The sequence below is a fragment of the Choloepus didactylus genome, chromosome 4 (genome assembly GCF_015220235.1).
Source record: "Choloepus didactylus isolate mChoDid1 chromosome 4, mChoDid1.pri, whole genome shotgun sequence".
Lineage (NCBI taxonomy): Eukaryota > Metazoa > Chordata > Mammalia > Pilosa > Megalonychidae > Choloepus > Choloepus didactylus.
Window position 1 is genome coordinate 114,002,598 of NC_051310.1, and position 20,348 is coordinate 114,022,945.

Below are 20,348 nucleotides of genomic sequence, written 5' to 3' on the forward strand. Positions count from 1 at the left end.
GCAGCCTTCACAGCTATCGGAGACTGCCCAGCACCCTGCCCGCCCCAGAGGGCTCCATGTCACTGGGCATCGGGATGTGGATTTTAATGAGGACTTAGGTCTGGAACCTTTCACCCCACTTCCCTGATGGCTCCACAGGATGCCCTGAGTCACAAATCAGGTTTTTCTGATTAACAGACTCAAATTGGTTGTAAACGGCCTTGGGAATTTTATTTGACCAGTTCTGCCTAGTTCAAGTCATATTAAACCACTTCTGGCCCATATGCCTTAATGTTTGTGAAAAAGAAACCTGAAGGTTGTTCCAGCCTTATTCCAAAGTGGGAAGGAAAAAAAAAAATCAAAGTATAGAGGGCCGGAGAGGAAGAGGTTGTGGCATCGCTGGCTTTGGAGGCTGTGAAGGTCATAGGCATCAGCTGGGCCAAACCTCTCATCACACAGGTGGGGAAACCGGGGCTGGCAGGCTCTGTCAAGAGCCAAACTCACTGCATTCTGATCTGAGAAGCCCGAGGGGGTCCCGCTGCCTTCCAGGGGGCCCGGCACCTCCGGGGACACACTTACCAGCCAGGTCCCTCCTGCCAATGGCCACCAGGCCCTCGAACAGCACTTTGCTGGGGTTCTCGCCGGCTGTGCCCACGCCGTGCAGCCAGATGAGCAGCATCCGGTGGCCGTGCTCCCGGTAGCTCTTGGTGCCTGAGGACGATGTGTGGAGAAAGAGGGAGAAGGAGCAAACCCCCCACCTCGCCATAGCCAGGTCTGAGCACGGGTCCGAGCACGGGGCCTCCTGAAAGTGCCGGGGTGGGAGTGGGGGGTGGGCACAATTTACAATTGTTTTCTCTTGTGTCAACAACTTTAGCACCTGAAATTAATGAATTCTTTCTCTTCCTTTCTATTATTTACATCTCTTATTTCTATTTCTGTTTCTTGCCTTAGAACCAGGGCCAGTTTTCAAACAGATGTTAAATATTAGTGACAATAGCAGGCCCTCTTGTTTTTACCTGGAATGCCTTCAGTTCAGCCTGTGAGTGAAGGGTTAGTTTGGGCTGATTTGTGAAGAATGTGTAGAAGTTCACAAGTCAGTGGGGAGGGAGGGGCAAAAGGCATGGCCTGGGCAAAGATCTGGAGGAGTGAAAGAGCAGCTGGCTGTGTGCTGGAAAAGGCTTGTGGCTCGATACAGCCAGCGTGGGTTGCATGGTCTCATCCCCAGAAGCATGGAACGCTGAGCACGCTTCAGGCACCCCCACCCCTCCACCCAACTGTTTACTCTGGGGCGGGGAGAGGCAAGGTGGTACCTGTCCACTGTTGTTCAATGGCCTGGACGTGGGCCTCGGTGAACTCCCAGGAGTACGCGAGCTTCTTCCACTCGTGGGGCCGCAGGTACCTGGAGGCCAGTCGCCACAGCACAGAGCGGAGCTGCTGCGTTTCCTGCCCATGGTCCTGCTTAAAGGTCAGGCTCTTCCCAAAGGGGTCACTGGGATCCCCGCATGGGAGGCGATCCTGTGGGGCAGAAACCATAAGTGCAGAAGTTGTCTGGGGGAAATTCCCTCCCAGCTCTCCCTCATGATCCCGGGCCAGGGCAGTGCTGGGTGAGGTCCCTTTTATTGCCATTTCTGCCTCCAGCGGGGAGCCTGGAACCAGCGTCAGCATGGATCACACAGTTCCTCCACCTCAAATTCCTTTTCTTGCCTTCTTGCCCCTCAAGCCCATGCCTTCCAACAGCCAACCCACATGCCGCTTCTTCCAAGAAGCCTTCCCAGTTCCTCTGGTTGGAGGCCTTAATTTTCTCCGTGTTCTTGTGGCATGGATATCAGTACAATGACCTCATAAACCAGGCAGGCCAAGAACCAGGCACTAGACTTGTTGAATCCCAACAAGTAGTGAGGCACCCTGAGTGGGGTTACAGAATTCTCTCTACCCCAAAGAGGTAACAAAAGAATTATGTAATGGCATAAATTAAACACAGGAAAGCCTAAATCCCTCAAAAGGAAATGAATGCAGGCTTCTGGTTGTTAAAAGGCTCAGGGTGAGAAAAATCACCCAGGTGTCTGCAGCTCCAAATCTTGTATCCTGGTCAGCAGTCTCTGGCTGGCCTGGCAAGCTTGGCTATTGCCCAGAGTGGTAAGAACTGCCTTAGCTCAGTGTTCTCAGCTGCGTCTGTACATTGGAATCATCTGGGACGCCTTAAGAACTAATGATGCCTGGGCCCCACCCTGGAGATTCTGATTGAATTAGTCTGGGCAGTAGGGGCGGAGATTTCTGATTCTGATGCTCAGCCACTGCCTTAGTGTATGGAGACCTCCAAACCCTGAGGTTGCTAGAACGGAGTTCGGAGGTGAGTGAGTGGATCTAACCCTCGGTATTAATGTTTTGGGATTACATTTAGGAGTGATCTGTCACATGTAAAGGGATTGTGATGTTTAAGAGAATCTAGCTTATCAGCAAAAGAGAATAGCTCATGATTCTTATTAAAACTTATCAAGTAACTGATTATGGAATTAAGTTTGGAATTAAAAGAGAAGTTTAATAAGTTTGTAAAAAACATTGGAATGTTAAAGATATTTGAGATTCACTTTATTTAGAGGTTTAATTTATTGGATTTACTAGAATAATTTAAATTTAGGAAGCATTTGAAATGCTTAAAAATAAAACCTAGTAAATTTATTCATCCAGTTTCAAATGTTTCAGGTAGTTCAATTACCTAAGTCTAAACATGGGACCAAATGGTAATCAGAGGCTTCTTTGAAAGTGATTGTTAAAATCTGCCAGCTGTATAAATAGAATAAGATTTATAAAATGAATTTAAAAGTTGAAGGATAATTAGATTTTTAAATTTGCAACTTAATAAATTTAATATTTATTTTAAAAATCAAGCAAAATGCAAAAATTATTTTCCATGTATATAAACAACCCTCAAGGTTGCCAAAAAAACTCACTACCCCATACCCATTTGCTGACAACTAGAACAGCAAATGCGAGCTCTTAACATGCCTATGGCAGACATTGCCAATCACTCCCAGCACACTTTCCTTCTGAAAGTTGCCCGAACCCCAAAAGCAGCAGTTCCATTCACCTAGAGTAGGCAGTGAGATGGAACCATCTCTTGTTTCACTCATGCATGCATTCATTCATTCATTCATTCACCAACAAGGAGTTACAGCAGCATCCCGTAGGACCTCCATCCTGGCCTGGACTCCCTCAGCCTTGTTTCAGAGTGGTTTGGACACTCGCCCATCTTCTGATTTTCACAAACGACTCTGGTGGTGAATAAGGCAGGGATTATCACCCATGCAGAAGCGTAGGGGCTCCAGAAGCGGTCAGGGCTTCGGTTCTCAGCCAGCTCTCCCTGGAGCCGAGGCTGCCCTCTTTCCAGCCCTGCCCGGCAGTGTGGAGAAGCCGGGTGTGGGGCCTCTGTCCGTACCTTCTCCCATCTGTAGAAGCGATCGGCTTTTATGATCATGTCCACTAGGCTGACGTGATTGCTGCGGGCGGCTACCTCCAGGGCGGTTTTCCCTTGCTGCAAGTAAGAAGGAAAAACAGGAGGCAGGTCACCAGGTGTGATTTTGGACCCTCTTGCCTAAAGGAAGTGGTTTCCAGTAGAAAGGTTTTCTGGGCATAATGAGGGAGACGGAAAATTCACAGGTGAATAAGCTTTAGAGCTAGGGCTTTCAGCCAGAGTTAACTCCTCACCATCACCTGTAAGGTAGCTGCTACCATCCCCATTTTCCAGATGAAGAAACCAGAGCCCAGAGAAGGGGGCTTGGGCTCTTCATGCCCCACTTGTAGCCTGCCCCAGGTGCTTGGCTCCAGGCCTCCTGAATCGAGCCAGCCGGCCTTGGCCACCTCCAGGGCCCTGTGGTGAGATGGGAAGCCCCCTCCTCTTTCTCCGTGGCCAGCTGCCCTCACACCCAGCTCCAATCCCTCCAGGGAGCTCCTTCCCAGGACTAGCCTCAGGATCTGACCCTTGCCCCTAACTCTGCCACACACCACCCCAGGGCTGGCCTGGCTGAGCTGTGGGGGCAAGTGCCCTTCCCCTAACTAGCCTGTGACCTCTCAGCCTCACACTGAGTGGTCACCTCCTCTGGCACCTCTGCCCACCTAAAGAGGTAGCGACCCCACAGACACAATGCACCAGGAAGCTTTCCCTAAATCTATCCCACACGTAGGGGGTTGCAAGGTGCTGGCGTGCCACTCCTCTATTCCCTCTTCAACCAGGTGACTCCAGGAGCTCACAATCCAACAGGGGGAGGGGGTAGCGGTGGGATAAATTGGAGAACAATAAGGCCTATCCAGGAGATGGGCAGGCCAAGTGCTGAGGGCTCAGAGAAAGGAGCAGAGATGGTGGAGAGGCAGGAAGGCTTCCTGGAGAAGGCTGCATGTGAGCCAGTCTATAAAGGATGAGAGGGAAGGAGCATTTATGCTAGAGTCTTTGGCAAAGAAAGAGGCATGGAAGCTTAACAGAGGGGTTGGGGATGAACAAAGGCACCTTATCTCTCAGGTCTAAGTTAACCCCGGCGACAAGGAGCATCTCCGCTATGTCCTGCCAGGCGTGCTCAGCAGCAAGGTGGAGGGGTGTCTGCTGCCTCTGTGGAAGAAGCCGAGGGGACAGGTAAGGTGGCAGGTGTGCATAAAGGGAGGGGTGGTCCACAGCTCAGAGCCAGGCCAGGACCAAAGTTGGTATATTCCTATGCTGCTTTGGATCTATTGTGTCCCCCAGAAAAGCCATATTCTTTAAAGCACTCTTTGTGGGGACAGACTGATTAGTGTGTTGATCAGGGTGGCACCTCTGATTGAATTATTTTCATGGAGGTGTGGCTCCGCCCATTCAGGGTGGGTCTTGATTAGTTCACTGGAGTATTTATTTATTTTTTCTTTTTTTAACTTTGTTTATCAAAAAATTAAAAAACAAACAAAACCATTTCATATAAAACAAAGGAGTATGAAAAACAACCTAAAATAACTGCATTGCTCCCAACATGTCTCCATCAAAATTAACAAACTCTAACAAAACAAAGGAGTAAGAAAAACAAAAAACCTCAAATAACTACATTGCTTCCAACATGTTCCTGTCATACCCAAGAAAATTTGCAAACCATGGTCATTCCTGAGCATTCCCATAACATTGAGATTACCCTCAATAGCTTATCTGTTCTTACTGGATTATCTTTCCCACTTCACTAGTTGCTGTCTATCTCTAGGTCCCGTACATTCTACAATATAAAACATTTATTTCACATTTTTACAGAGTTCACATTAGTGGTAACACATAGTATCTCTCCTTTCGTGTTTGGCTTATTTCACTCAGCATTATGTCTTCAAGGTTCATCCAGGTTGTCATACGTTTCACAACCTCATTCCTTCTTACTGCCACATAGTATTCCATCGTGTGTATATACCACATTTTTTTTATTCACTCATCTGTTGAAGGACATTTGGATTGTTTCCATTTCTTGACAATTGTGAAGAATGTTGCTATGAACATCGGTGTTCAAATATCTGTTCATGTCACTGCTTTCAGATCTTGGTATAAACCAAGAAGTGAAATTGCTGGATTGAAGGGTAACTTGATATCTGTCCTCGAGTGGCTGTACCATTATACAGTACCACCAGCAATGAGTAAGAGTTCCAATTTCTCCACATCCTCTCCAGCATTTGTAGTTTCCTGTTTGTTTAATGGCAGCCATTCTAATTGGTGTGAGATGATGTCTTATTGTGGTCTTAATTTGCATCTCCCTAATACCTAGCGAAGATGAACATTTTTTCATGTTTTTTATGTTTTTTAGCCATTTGTATTTCCTCTTCAGAGAAATATCTTTTCATATCTTTTGCCCATTTTATTAGGCTGATTGTACTATTGTTGTTGAATTGTAGGATTCTTTATATATGCAAGATATCAGTCTTTTGTCAGATACATGGTTTCCAAATATTTTTTCCCATTGAGTTGGCTGCCTCTTTACCTTTTTGACAAATTCCTTTGAGGTACAGAAGCTTTCAGTTTTGAGGAGTTCCCATTTATCTGTTTTTTTCTTTCGTTGTTTATGCTTTGGGTGTAAGCTCTAAGAAGCAACCTCCTAATACTAGGTCTTGAAGATGTTTCCCTACATTATCTTCTAGGAGTTTTATGGTACTGTCTCTTATATTGAGGTCTTTGATCCACTTTGAATTAATTTTTGAGGTAGGGTCCTCTTTCATTCCTTTGGATATGGATATCTAGCTCTCCCAACCCATTTGTTGAAGAGACTGTTATGTCCCAGTTCAGTGGGTTTGGGCACCTTATCAAAGATCTGTCTACTGTAGATCTGGGGGTCTATCTATGAATTCTCCATTCGATTCCATTGATCAATATGTCTATTCTTTGTGCCAGTACCATGCTGTTTTGCCTATTGTGGCTTTACAGTAAGCTTCAAAATCTGGAAGTGTAAGACCTCCCACTTTGTTTTTCTTTTTTAGAATGTTTTTTTAACAATTTGGGGTATCTTTCCCTTCCAAATAAATTTAATAACTAGCTTTTCCAAGTCTGCAAAGTAGGTTGTTGGAATTTTGATTGGAATTGCATTGAATCTGTAGATCATTTGGGTAGAATTGACATTTTAAAAACATTTAGCCTTCATATCCATGAACACGGAATATCTTTCTATCTCTTTAGGTCTCCTATTTCTTTTAGTAAAGTTATATACTTTTCTATGTACAGGTCTTTTACATTCTTGGTTAAGGTTTTTCCTAGGTACTTGATTTTTTTAGTTGCTATTGAAAATGGAATCTTTTTCTTGAGTGTCCCTTCAGTGAGGTCATAGCTAGTGTATAGGAACATTACTGACTTGCGTGCATTAATCTTGTATCCAGGTATTTCCTGAATTTATTAGCTCAAGTAGCTATGTCGTCAATTTCTCAGGGTTTTCCAAATAGAAGATCATATCATCCACAAATAATGATGGTTTTACTTCTTCCTTTCCAATTTGGATGCCTTTTATTTCTTTGTCTTGCCAGATTGCTCTGGCTAGCACTTGTAGCATAATGTTGAATAACAGTGGTGACAGCAGACATTCTTGTCTCATTCCTGATCTTAGAGGTAAGGCTTTCAGTGTCTCATCATTGAGTACTCTGCTGGCTGTGGGATTTTCATATATGCCCTTTATCACATTGAGGAAGTTTCCTTCAATTTCTACCTCTTAAAGTGTTTTTATTAAAAAGGGATGCTGGATTTTGTCAAATGCTTTTTCAGCATCTATTGAGATGATAGGTTCATTTTTCCCTTTTGTTGATGTGTTATACTACATTGACTGATTTTCTTATATTGAACCATCCTTGCATGGTTCAACTTGGTCATGGTGTGTGATTTCTTTAATGTGTCTTTGGATTCAATTTGCAAGCATTTTGTTGAGAATTTTTGCATCTATATTCATGAGGGAGATTGGCCTGAAGTTTTCCTTTCTTGTAGCATCTTTACCTGGTTTTGGTATTAGAGTGATGTTAGCCTCATAAAATGAGTTAGGTAGTGTTCCATTTTCTTCAATGTTTTGAAAAAGTTTAAGTAAGATTGGTGTCAGTTCTTTTTGGAAGTTTGTTAGAATTCCCCTGTGAAGCCATCTGATCCTGGGCTTTTATATGTGGGAAGCTTATTGATGACTGATTGGATCTCTTTGCTTGTGATTGGTTTGTTGAGGTCTTCTATTTCTTCTCTGGACAGTCTAGGTTGTTCATGTTTCCAGGAAATTGTCTTTTCCTCTACATTATCTTGTTTATTTGTGTACAGTTATTCATAGTATCCTCTTATGATTTTTAAAATTTCTTTGGGATCCGCAGTAATCCTCTCATTTATGATTTTGTTTATTTGGGTCTTCTCTGTTTTTATTTGTCAGTCTAGCTAAGCATTTGTCAATCTTATTGGTCTTCTCAAAGAAACAACTCTTGGTTTTATTTATTCTCTCTATTGTTTTTTTTTTTCTTCATATCATTTATTTCTGCTTTAATCTTTATTTGTTTTCTTCTCCTTGGTTTGGGATTAGCTTGCTGTTTATTTTCTAGCTTCTTCAGTTGTTCCATTCTTTGGTTTTAGCTCTTTCTTCCTTTTAATGTATGCATTTAGAACTATGAATTTCCCCTTCAATACTGCCTTCACTGCATCCCATAAGTTTTGATATGTTGTGCTCTTGTTTTTATTTGTCTCTAGATATTTAGGAATTTCTCTTGCTATTCCTTCCTTAACCCACTGATTGTTTAGAAGTGTGCTGTTTAACCTCCAGATATTTGTATATGTTCTAAATCTTTGATGGTTATTGACTTCTAGTTGTATTCCATTGTGACCAGAGAATGTGCTTTGAATAATTTAAATCTTTTAAAATTTATTGAGGCTTGGTTTATGGTGCAGCATATGAACCATTCTGGAGAAAGTTCCATAAGCACTAGAGAAGAATGTATATTCTGGTGATTTGGGGTGTAATACTCTATATATGTTGTTAAGTCAAATTCCTTTATCACATTGTTTAGGTTCTCAGTTTCCTTATTGGTCCTCTGTCTAGTTGACCTATCTATAGGAGAGAGTGATGTATTGAAGTATCCCACAATTATTGTGGAAACATCTATTGCTCCCTTCAGTTTTGCCAATGTTTGTCTTATGTTCTTTGGGGCACCTTGATTGGGTGCATAGACATTTATGATTGCTATTTCTTCTTGTTCTATTGTCCCTTTAATTAGTATATATTGTCCTTCTTTGTCTCTTATGACATCCTTGCATTTAACGTCTATTTTACCTGCGATTATAATATTGCTACCTGTTCTAGTTTGCTAATGCTGCAGAATGCAAAACACCAGAGATGGATTGGCTTTTATAAAAAGGGGGTTTATTTGGCTACACAGTTACAGTCTTAAGGCCATAAAGTGTCCAGGGTAACACATCAGTAATCGGGTACCTTCACTGGAGGATGGCCAATGGCATCTGGAAAACCTCTGTTAGCTGGGAAGGCACATGGCTGGTGTCTGCTCCAAAGTTCTGGTTTCCAGAAAACCTCTGTTAGCTGGGAAGGCACGTGGCTGGCGTCTGCTCCAAAGTTCTGGTTTCAAAATGGCTTTCTCTCAGGACGTTCCTCTCTAGCAAGCTTGCTCCTCTTCAAAACGTCACTCACAGCTGCACTGAGTTCCTTCTGTTATGTCAGCTCATTTATATGGCTCCACTGATCAACTTAAACCCACCCTGAATGGGTGGAGCAACACCTCCATGGAAATATCTCATCAGAGTCATCACCCACAGCTGGGTGGGGCACATTCCAAGCAAATCTAATCAGCACCAAAACGTCTGCCCCACAAGACTACATCAAAGATAATGGCGTTTGGGGGACAGAATACATTCAAACTGGCACACTACTCCTGCTTCCTTTTGGCTGTAGGTTGCATGAAATACTTTTTTCCATCCTTTCACTTTTAATTTCTTTGTGTCTCTGGATCTAAGATGAGTCTCTTGTAAGCAACATATTGATGTTCATATTTTTTAATCCATTCTGCCAATCTATATCTTTTAATTGAGGAGTTTAATCCATTCACATTCAATGTTATTACTGTGAAGGCAGTTCTTGAATCAGCCATCATATCCTTTGGTTTTTAGTTGTCAGATATATTTTCCCCCTCCCTTTTTATTTCCTTTAATATAGCCTTACTAAAACTCTTTAGTTAGGTGCCCTTCTCCAGTCCTCTCTCTCCTGTCTTTTTTTTTCCAGCTGGTAGGGCTCCCTTTAGTATTTCTTGTAGGGCAGGTCTTTTGTCAGCAAATTCTCTCAGCATTTGTCTCTCTGTGAAGATTTAAAGCTCTTCCTCAAATTTGAAGGAGAGCTTTGCTGGATAAAGAATTCTTGGTTGGAAATTTTTCTCTTTCAGAATTTTAAATATGTCATACCACTGCCCTCTTGCCTCCATGGTGCCTGATGAGTAGTCACTACTTAGTCTTATGTTGTTTCCCTTGTATGTGATGAATTGCTTCTTTCTTGCTGCTTTCAGAGCTTGCTCCTTCTCTTCAGCATTTGGTAAGCTGATCATAATATGTATCAGAATGGGTTTATTTGGATTTATTCTGTTTGGAGTTCATTGGGCATCTATGATTTGCATATTTATGTCATTTAGATGGATTGGGAAGTTTTCCCAAATAATGTCTTTGAATACTTTTCCTAGTCCTTTACCCTTCTCTTCCCCTTCTGGAACACCAATGATTCTTACATTTGTGTGCTTCATGTTGTCCATCATATCCCTGAGAGCCATTCAAAGTGTTTTTTTTTTATTTTTTCACCATTCGTTCTTTTGCGCTTTCATTTTCCAACACACTTTCTTCAAGACCACTTATTCATTCCTTTGCTTCTTCTAATCTAGTGCTATGTGTTTCAGTAATCATTTTAATTTGGTCAATAGTTTCTTTTATTTCTATAAGATCCTCTATTTTTTAAAATTTACTCTTGCAAATTCTTCTTTATGCTCTTCTAGGGTCTTATTGATGTCCTTTATATCCTGACCCATGGTATTGGTGTTTGTGATTACTTCCTTGATTAATTGCTCCAAGTTCTGTGTCTCCTCTGGTTTTTTTAATTTGTGCATTTGAGTTACCCATATCTTCTGATTTCTTCATGTTCTGTATAATTTTCTGTTGTTTTTGGCCTCTTGGTATTTGCTTATCTTGATAGGGTTCTTTTAGGATATGCAGGCTTATTTAAACAACTGTCTATAATTTGACAGAACTACAGCTTGGTGGAGTGCACTTTCCCTGACCTACCAGCAGAGTGCCCTCATGAACCACCACTTACCCTCAATCCATTTTTCCCCAACTTCATTTGTGCAGCAAGTGGGGGTCCAAACCATGTGGATGCCCAATCAATGCACCAATTTTCTGTGTGCAGTGGGGACCCCAGCCCTGTGGGTAGGGGGCTTGCCCTGTGCCATTTGGCAGGGAAGAGGGCTTTAAGATCCAATACTCGGGAGATACTAAGATGGCGGCTAGCTGAGACAGGGCGAAAAAATACCTCCATGAAAAACACTAGCTAAAAACCAGAAAGTGACCCAGAATACCAGTTACAGTGATGTGCCAGCTGGACAAGGGCTCCTAGCTCCAGAGGGGCCATATATTTGGTGAAACTGGGAGTCGGCATTCTGAAATGAGTGAGTAAGCTGGCTGGAAGACCCGCAGCCGTGTGGCGGTCTGGGGAAGCCAGGGTTCAGCATTTGGAGACCGGCTGGCTCTTTAAAAAAAAAAAGGGAAAAATCCAGGAGTGGCTGCAGCTGTGATTGTGGGAACCATGCAGTAAAACACAGCAAGAGGGGGCAGAACATAAAAGGGAATTTATTTGTAAAACTGGTACAAGCTTAAATTCTAGAATAATTCAAATAGTTTCGAAATTAGCTCCCAAGGCCTAGAATCATATGTCACAGACTCAGCCAAACAGTTTCTACTCTGCAGCCTAGTGCTGCCATGTTCACCCAAGCAGATAAGTAATCCTACAGTGGAATCTTTGGCCAGGGTCTTTTATGGTTGTTAGACAATCCATGAAATCCACAATTAAGTTGACTCAATAAAACCCTCTCTTTAAAAATAAAATAGGATGCTTCCAGTCAGAAAGGCAGATAGCAGATTTTAAAGCATAAATGGTAAGAAGTTGGCAGAGAGGTGGAGGTGGCGTCAAAGGTCTCTCTAAGGTCTAATCAGAGTTGTCATCACCCTCATCACTGTCTTGCTCCTTTTCTCCATCACTTTCGTCATCTTCCTCACCATCCTCCTTTTCTTTGCTCTTGGAAACCTGGGATGATGTATCGTCCTCACTCTCATCTGCTGTGCTCTCCTGGGAATTCTGGGACATAATCTCTTCACCCTGCAAGTCCCGATGTTTGAGATTACCCAGCCAGAAAGCCTCTCGGCAATTGTTGAGGATTAGCATGGCTTTCACTCTGCAAACAAGCAGCTCCAGGGTCTTTTTGAGCAAAGGAACATGTTTGGTGAGTCTCATGTCCTGGTGAATCTTGGAGTGTCCACACAGGTGATGTAGCAGCCTTGTGTCCAATTGGAGGGTTTCCAGTAAGCTCAGAACATCTTCCCGGTGTTTTCTAAAGCTGAAGTCTAGGAGCGGCATACACTGCTTCAGAAACGTTTCTACAAATTGACGCCCATACTTCAAACATACATGCAGAACAGGCCGACTAAAGCTAAAGTGTGCGTAAGAGTGCCCACCAGAGTGATCTCTCGGCTCGTTTTGGAATCTCTCTGCCACTGAAGCTTATTTCATTTCCTTTCACATCCCCCTTTTGGTCAAGAAGACGCTCTCCATCCCACGATGCCGGGTCTACATTCCTCCCCGGGAGTCATATTCCACGTTGCCAGGGAGATTCACTTCCCTGGGTGTCTGATCCCACGTAGGGGGGAGGGCAGTGATCTCACCTTTCAAGTTGGCTCAGCCAGAGAGAGAGGGCCACATCTGAGCAACAAAGAGGCACTGAAATGAAGGCTTAGACCCTTGCGGCGGCCTCGAATCTCTGGGAACCTAGGGGATTTGAACATTAAAACTGCCCTTCCTCCCTGGCCACCAGTACACATGCCCCACATTCAGGGCGGGCGGCTCCAACAACACACCCAAACTGAGTTCTCCAACCGAACCCACAGAAATCATTTCCCCACACACCGCAGGAACAAGGTTGAGAACTGACTTGAGGGATATAGGTGACTCACAGACACCATCTGCTGGTTAGTTAGAGAAAGTGTACGTCACCAAACTGTGTTTCTGAAAAATTAGATCGATATCCCTTTTTTTTTTTTTTACAACTTGAAAGAACCCTATCAAGCAAAACAAATGCCAAAAGGCCAAAAACAACAGAAAATCTTTATGCATATGATAAAACCAGAAGATATGGAGAATCCAACTCCAAATACACAAATCAAGATATCGGAAGATACACAGTACCTCGCAAAATTAATCAAAGAACTACAATTGAGGAATGAAAACATGGCAAAGGATTTAAAGGACATCAAGAAGACCATGGCCCAGGATATAAGCTACATAAAGAAGACCCTAGAAGAGCATAAAGAAGACATTGCAAGGCTAAATAAAAAAATAGAAGATCTTATGGAAATAAAAGAAACTGTTGGCCAAATTAAAAAGACTCTGGATATTCACAATACAAGATTAGAGGAAGCTGAACAACATCTCAGTGTCCTAGAAGCCCACAGAACAGAAAATGAAAGAACAAAAGAAAGAATGGAGAAAAAAAATCGAAAAAATTGAAATGGATCTCAGGGATACGATAGATAAAATAAAACATCCAAACTTAAGACTCATTGGTGTCCCAGAAGGGGAAGAGAAGGGTAAAGGTCTAGAAAGAGTATTCAAAGAAATTGTTGGGGAAAACTTCCCCAACCTTCTACATAATATAAATACACAAAGCATAAATGCCCAGCGAACTCCAAATAGAATAAATCCAAATAAACCCACTCCAAGACATATTCTGATCAGACTGTCAAATACTGAAGAGAAGGAGCAAGTTCTGAAAGCAGCAAGAGAGAAGCAATTCACCACATAAGAAGCAAACAACATAAGACTAAGTTGTGACTACTCAGTGGCCACCATGGAGGCGAGGAGGCAGTGGCATGACATATTTAAAATTCTGAGAGAGAAAAATTTCCAACCAAGAATATTTTATCCAGCAAAACTCTCCTTCAAATTTGAGGGAGAGCTTAAATTTTTCACAGACAAACAAATGCTGAGTTTGCCAATAAAAGACCTGCCCTACTTCAGATTCTAAAGGGAGCCCTACCAACAGAGAAACAAAGAAAGGAGAAAAGAGATATAGAGAATTTTAACAGACATATATAGAATCTTACATCCCAAATCACCAGGACACTCATTTTTCTCTGGTGATCACAGATCTTTCTCCAGAAGGGGCCATAAGCTGGGACATAAAACAAGCCTCAAGAAATTAAAAAAAAAAAAAATTGAATATACTCAAAGCACATTCTCCAACCACAATGGAATACAAATAGAAGTCAATTTTTGAATTGTAACTCCACTATTTACTTCCTACATGATATAAAATACACAAACTCTAAGGACAAATCAGTGGTTTTGAACTCAATGTAAAATATGTAATTTTAGACAACTATATAAAGGTGGGGGAATGAAGTATAGGAACATAGTTTATGTGTCCTATTGAAATGAAGGTGGTATCAAAGAAAAACAAGATTGATATGGATTTAAGAGGTTAATTTTAAGCCCCACAGTAAACACAAAGAAATTATCAGAGAATATAACCATAGAGATGAAAAGTAGAGTTTGGGTTAAGAGAAATGGGGGAAGGGGCAATGGGGAGTTAAGAAATGAGTGTAGGGTTGCTGTTTGAGGTGAAGGGAAATTTCTAGTAATGGATGGTGGGAAAGAGCATTACAACATTCTAAATGTGATTAATCCCACTAATGGAATGCTAGGGAGGGGGTGGAATGGGAAGATTTAGGCTGTATATATGTTTCCACAACTGAAAAAAAAAAGTTTAACTAGATAACAATTGAATGCTACGGATGAACTTGGATGGTATTGGAGGATAGAGGACAGGTGGCTCAAAGGGACATAGTTGAGACATAAGGAAAAGGAAATACAGAATGTAAGCTTTGTATCATTGTTGAATCTCTTATACTTCTTAGCTGTGCTTAATGGAATTGCATAAAAGAATGTTCTTGTTCATGGGAAGTGTATACGTGAATTATAGTGTATGTTCAAGGATGTGTGCAGCTAGCTCTCATATGTTCGGAAGACAGAGCAATAGATGATGGATGATAGGGAGGGAGGGAGGGAGGGAAAGAAATAGCGATGTGACAGCATGTTAAAGTTGGTGGATTGAGCTATCAGGGGAGGGGGGGTCAGGGTATGATGGAATTCTGTGTATGGGGCTAGTATTGTTTTTGCAACTGTTCATATAACTTTGAATTTATTTCAAAAAAAAAAAAAAAAAAAAGATCCAATACTCCCAGCTCTTCTTGGTGCTGCAGCTGGAGTACCCTGGCCTGGGGCTGCAGCCCACGTCTACCCCTTCAGCTCAGATTCCCCACAGTCCCTCTCTACCATGGACTCACAAGTCCCTGGGCTTGGTATAAGGCCCCTGGCACTTCCATGCAGCACCCCTGCCTCCAGGCTGTGCACTGCAAGGGCTTCTGAAGAGGAGGATTGTGCGCTGTCACAAGCCAGCTGAACCCTGAATCTGCTTAAGGAAGCTCTTGGCCGCAGCTTTGTGAAGGGGTGTCTCCAAGCCAGCTGCAAAGATGGCTGCACAGGGTGTGGAAACTACCCACTTATATGATCATCTGCCTGCTGCAGTGACTCATCCCTGGCACAGGGGCTCTTATATGTGGGTGTACAAAGGGCTATCACCCACGCCAGATACTGAGGCAGGTGCCTGGGGTGTGGAAGGCACTCCCCACTGCTCTTGACTGCTGCTCCCACTGCCAGCTCCCCATTTGGTTTCTGGGTTTTACTCTAACCTGCCTCTGAACAGTCTCTCAGTTTCTCCCTGTCGCGGCGTGACTTCAGCTGCCACTTCCCCAGTGGCTCTCCAGATCAAACACTCACATGACTCCAAACACAGTCTCTCAGTTTCTCCAAGTGCTCAATTACTGTAGATGTAGAAGTCCCTGGCCAGCTGGTAGAACCCTGGAACTGATATTCTGGGGCACTTTCTGTGTTTTGTCTAGTGTTTTTCACAGAGGAGAATTTTGCTTTGTCTCTCCTAATCTGCCATCTTGGATTCCCCACACTGGAGTATTTAAGAGAGAAGCTAAGAGCCAACACACTCAGATGCTTGCTGATGCTTGGAGATGCAAAGAAAAGGACATTTGGAGATGTTAAGCTAAGAGATGAAGCCCAGAGTTTACCCTGGAGAAGCTAAGAGAGGACTCCCAGATGCTTAGAGAGAAACACCCCAGAAGAACCAGGCAGAGAGCTGAGAGAAGTGAAGAGAGACAGAAAGCCAGAGACATTTTGAAGAAAGCCATTTTGAAACACAACCCAGGAGCAAAGGACCAGCAGATGCCAGCCACATGTGTTCCCAGCTGACAGAAGTATTTTGAATGCCATTGCCCATTCTTCGGTGAGGGTATCCTTTTGTTGATGCATTAGTTTGGACATTTTTTTGGCCTTAGGACTGTAAATTTGTAACCAAATAAACTCTCTTCATAAAAGCCAATCCATTTCTGTTATTTTGCCTAACAGCAGCATTAACAAACCGAAACAATTCCCAAAAGAGCCTTAACTAAGTTTCTATAAAGGAGGGGGGGAGAGCTATTAATTGTAAATATCTCTCACCTGAGAAAATGGGGGAAAAAAAACAAAAATAGGAAGAAAAAATATTAGCCTACCACCCTAAGTCACCCCCTGTAATTATCCTAGTGAATTTCTTCTAGTCCCTTCTCTAATACTGAATATTTTTAGTTTGTTTTACACGATTGAGATATCCTGCATGTACATTTTGCATCCTATTTTTCTACCAATACTTTTCATGTGTTATAAACTCTGATAAACACCATTTTTAACCTTATTTTTTAAATTATTATTATTATTTTTATTATTATTTGGAAATGCATTGAACCTGTAGATTAATTTGGGTAGAACTGATATCTTAACAGCATTTAGATTTCCAATCCTTGAACAGGGGACATCCTTCCATTTATTTAGGTATTCTTTGTTTTCTTTTAGCAATATTTTGTAGTTTTAAGAAAATCCTTTACATCTTTGCTTATGTTTATTCCTAGATATTTGAATCCTTTAGTTGCTATTGTAAATGGATTTTTTCCCCCAAATATCCTCTCAGATTGCTCATTACTGGTGTATAGAAACACCACTAATTTTTGCTTGTTGATCTTGTATCCCACCACTTTGATGAACTCTTTTATTAGCTCTAGTAGCTTTATGTAGTTTTTTCAGGACTTCCTAAATGTAGGAATATTTCATCTGCAAAAAGTGCACATTTTACCTGTTCCTGTCTGATTTGGATGCCTTTTATTTCTTTTTCTTGCCTAATTGCTCTAGCTAGAACTTCTAGCACAATGTTGAGTAACAGTGGTGATAGTGGGCATCCTTGTCTTGTTACTGATATCAACAGGAAAGCTTTCAGTCTCTCACCATTGAGTATGATGTTAGCTATGTTTTTTTCATATATGCCCTTTATCATGTTGAGGAAGTTTCTTTCAATTCCTATCTTTCGAGGTGTTTAGTCAAGAAAGGATGCTGGATTTTGTCCAATGCCTTTTCTGTGTCAATCAAGATGATCATGTGGTTTTCCCTTTTCAATTTATTAATGTTGTGTATTACATTAATTGATTTTCTTGTGTTGAACCACCCTTGCCTACCTGGAATAAAACCCACTTGGTCATGGTGTATAATTCTTTTATTGTGTGCTGGATTCAATTTGCAAGTTTTTTTTGTTTGTTTGTTTTGTTTTTTTTAGGATTTTTGCATTGGTCTGTCATTTTATTTTCTTGTGGTATCTTTATCTGGTTTTGGTGTTGGGGTGATGTTGGCTTCACAGATTGTATTAGGTAGTATTCCCTCCTCTTCAATTTTTTGGAAGAGTTTGAACAGGATTGGTATTAATTCTATTTGGAGTGATTGGTAAAATTCACCTGTGAAACCGTCTGGTCCTGGGCTTTTCTTTGTAGGTGTGTGGTTTTTTTTGTTTGTTTTTTAATGCAATATTTTTTATTGTGAACTTTAACATATACACATAACAGTGATAACTTTCAAAGTATGATTTAACAAGTAAACAGCAAATTTCAAAGAATGTAATGGGTCACAGTTCCACGACTTCAGTCACTTTCATTATTGTAAAATATAACATACATACAGAAAGGTGCCAATTCTCAATGTACAGCTCAACAAGAGGTTATATAGGTAATTTCAAAAATTGACATGGATTATAGTTCCACAGTCTGTCTCTTCCCTATTATGCAGTACAAGGTATATACAGAAAGGTGAAGACTTTCAAGGCACAATTCAATGAGCAGCTATAGAGCAAATCCCAAAGGATGCTATAGGCTACAGTTCTACCATGTCATTTACCTCCTTCTAGCTATTTCAACACCCCAGCATCCAAAAATATATATATATAATTATATAAAGTTTCAGTATTCATAGACCTTTGTTAAATCTTATCTCATTTTTTGCTCTGCCTTCCTCTCAATTTCTTTCTCCATCTTCAGGGGTGTCTAGGCAGTGAGCACCCTAACTTGTTCATATTGAAAGGGGGTGTTGACAGTATGGGAAAGGGGGCTGCATCTGATTGTTCTTCTTAAAAAGGCTATTGCCTCTGGATTTTAGGACTTGTCTGGCATAGGAACACTCTGGTGGATTTAAGTTTCTGAGAGATAAAACTTAGTTAGTGAATCTTTTATAGAATCTCAGGAAGGTACCTAGGTATTTGGGGACTACTTTTGGTAAGGGCATGGCATACTTGGCCATTTGGGATGTCTAGTTGGAGCTTGCATAAGAGAAACCTCCAGGATAGCCTCTTGACTCTTATTTTGGATCTGTCAGCCACTGTGACCTCAGCTTGTTACTTTTCTTTTTTCTCCCTTTTGGGCAAGTAGGCATTTTCAATCCCTCACTGCCAGGGCCCAGCTCATTCCTGGCAGTCATGTCCCTCATTGCCAGGGACATTCATTTCCCTGGGAGTCAGGTCCCTCCTTGTGGGGAGAGGTTAATGAATTTATTTGCTGAGTTGGGCTTAGAGAGAGAAAGGCCACATCTGAACAACAAGAGGTTCCCTAGAGGTTCCTCTTAAGGCATAATTACAGGAGGGCTCAGCCTCCTATTTATAACCCTAAATTTCAAAGAGCAAGCCTCAAGTTGAGGGCTTGATTTATTAAGTAGTGGGTTCCTAACTTCACTTAATATATATACTATCTCAAGATAAATGATCAGTTTCTTACATTATCTTCACTTAGTTGTACAATCATCATCACTCTCAACTTTAAACAATTATCATAACACAATACATCCCAGAGCTCTTATCAGCTGCTAATTATTCATCACTATTACTAGTGTAGAGTTGGTAAGATATTCCTATTAAATATAGTTTCTAATATAATGGGTAGTTTTTCCATACCACTCTGTTGTTAACTCTCTACACCAATGTCATACCTTCTAAGTATTTCATGCTAACACTTAAGTTTGTGGTGCTACTCTGTTGGTTACATGCCTTTAAACAATGATTTACAGATATGTTCACCTTAAATGCATCACTGATACTTATAATCCCATTAACAAAACATGGTCACACCTGACCATTCCCATACCATTAAGATCACCCTCATTATCATATCTCTACATATTAGATTATCATTCCCCCTTCACTAGCTTCTGACTATCTCTAGGTCCCCTGTATGCTACATTATAAGACACTTATTTTACATTTTTCAGGGTGTTCACATTAGTGGTAACATACAATATCTCTCCTTTTGTGTCTGGCTTATTTCATGCAGTATTATGTCTTCAGGGTTCATCCATGTTGTCATATGTTTCACGACCTCATTCTCTCATATTGTTGCATAGTATTCCATTGTGTGTATATACCACATTTTGTTTATCCATTTGTCTATTGCAGGACATTTGAATTGTCTCTATTTCTTGGCAATTGTGAACAATGCCATGATGAACATTGGTTTGCAAATGACTGTTCGTGTCACTGATTTCAGATCTTCTGGGTGTATATTGAGAATTGAAATTGATGGATCTTAGGGTAACTCGATATCTAGTTTTCTGAGGAACTGCCAAACTGTCTTCCAGAGTGGCTGTACCATTATACATCCCACCAGCAATGAATAAGAGTTCCAATTTCTCCTCATTCTCTCCAGCATGTGTAGTTTCCTGTTTGTTTGATGGCAGCCCTTCATTTTTTTAACTTTATTTATTGAAAAATTAACTAACAAAAAAACACATAATTTCAAACAAAATAAAGCAAAGGGTTAAGAAAAACAAATAATCTAAATTAACTACTTTGCTTCCAACATGTTCCAACCATACCTCAAGAAAATTAACAACCATAACCAAACCAAGAAATAAGAAAAACAGATAACCTAAAATAACTGCATTGCTTCCAACATGCTCCTACCATACCCAAGAAAATTTGCAAACCATAATCATTCCTGAGCATTCCCATAACATTGAGATTACACTCAATAGCTTATCTGTTCTTATTAGATTATCATTTCCCCTTCATTAGTTGCCGTCTATCTCTAGGTTCCGTACATTCTACAATATAAACCATTTAATTTACATTTTTCACACAGAGTTCACATTAGTGATAACATACACTATCTCTCCTTTCGTGTCTGGCTTATTTCACTCAGCATTATG

The 20,348-nt window shown here is 41.3% G+C and overlaps 1 protein-coding gene across 13 annotated transcripts in view; it reads right to left on the minus strand.

The window, feature by feature from the left end:
* Positions 1-20,348, minus strand: part of ANKDD1A (ankyrin repeat and death domain containing 1A) — a 201,044-nt gene that overhangs the window by 15,834 nt on the left and 164,862 nt on the right. For 9 of the 13 annotated variants that reach the window (XR_005216439.1, XM_037833696.1, XM_037833701.1 and 6 more), the window contains 4 exons: positions 4,481-4,579; positions 3,416-3,511; positions 1,290-1,494; positions 559-781 (listed from right to left, as the gene is read on the minus strand). Coding sequence is in view for 12 of the 13 variants with exons in the window: in XM_037833696.1 (XP_037689624.1) it covers positions 559-781; positions 1,290-1,494; positions 3,416-3,511; positions 4,481-4,579 (623 nt within the window). In the remaining variant the exon portion in view is untranslated. The remainder of the gene's footprint in view (positions 1-558; positions 782-1,289; positions 1,495-3,415; positions 3,512-4,480; positions 4,580-20,348) is intronic. The other 4 variants (XM_037833704.1, XM_037833703.1, XM_037833705.1 and 1 more) reach the window with 2 other exon arrangements.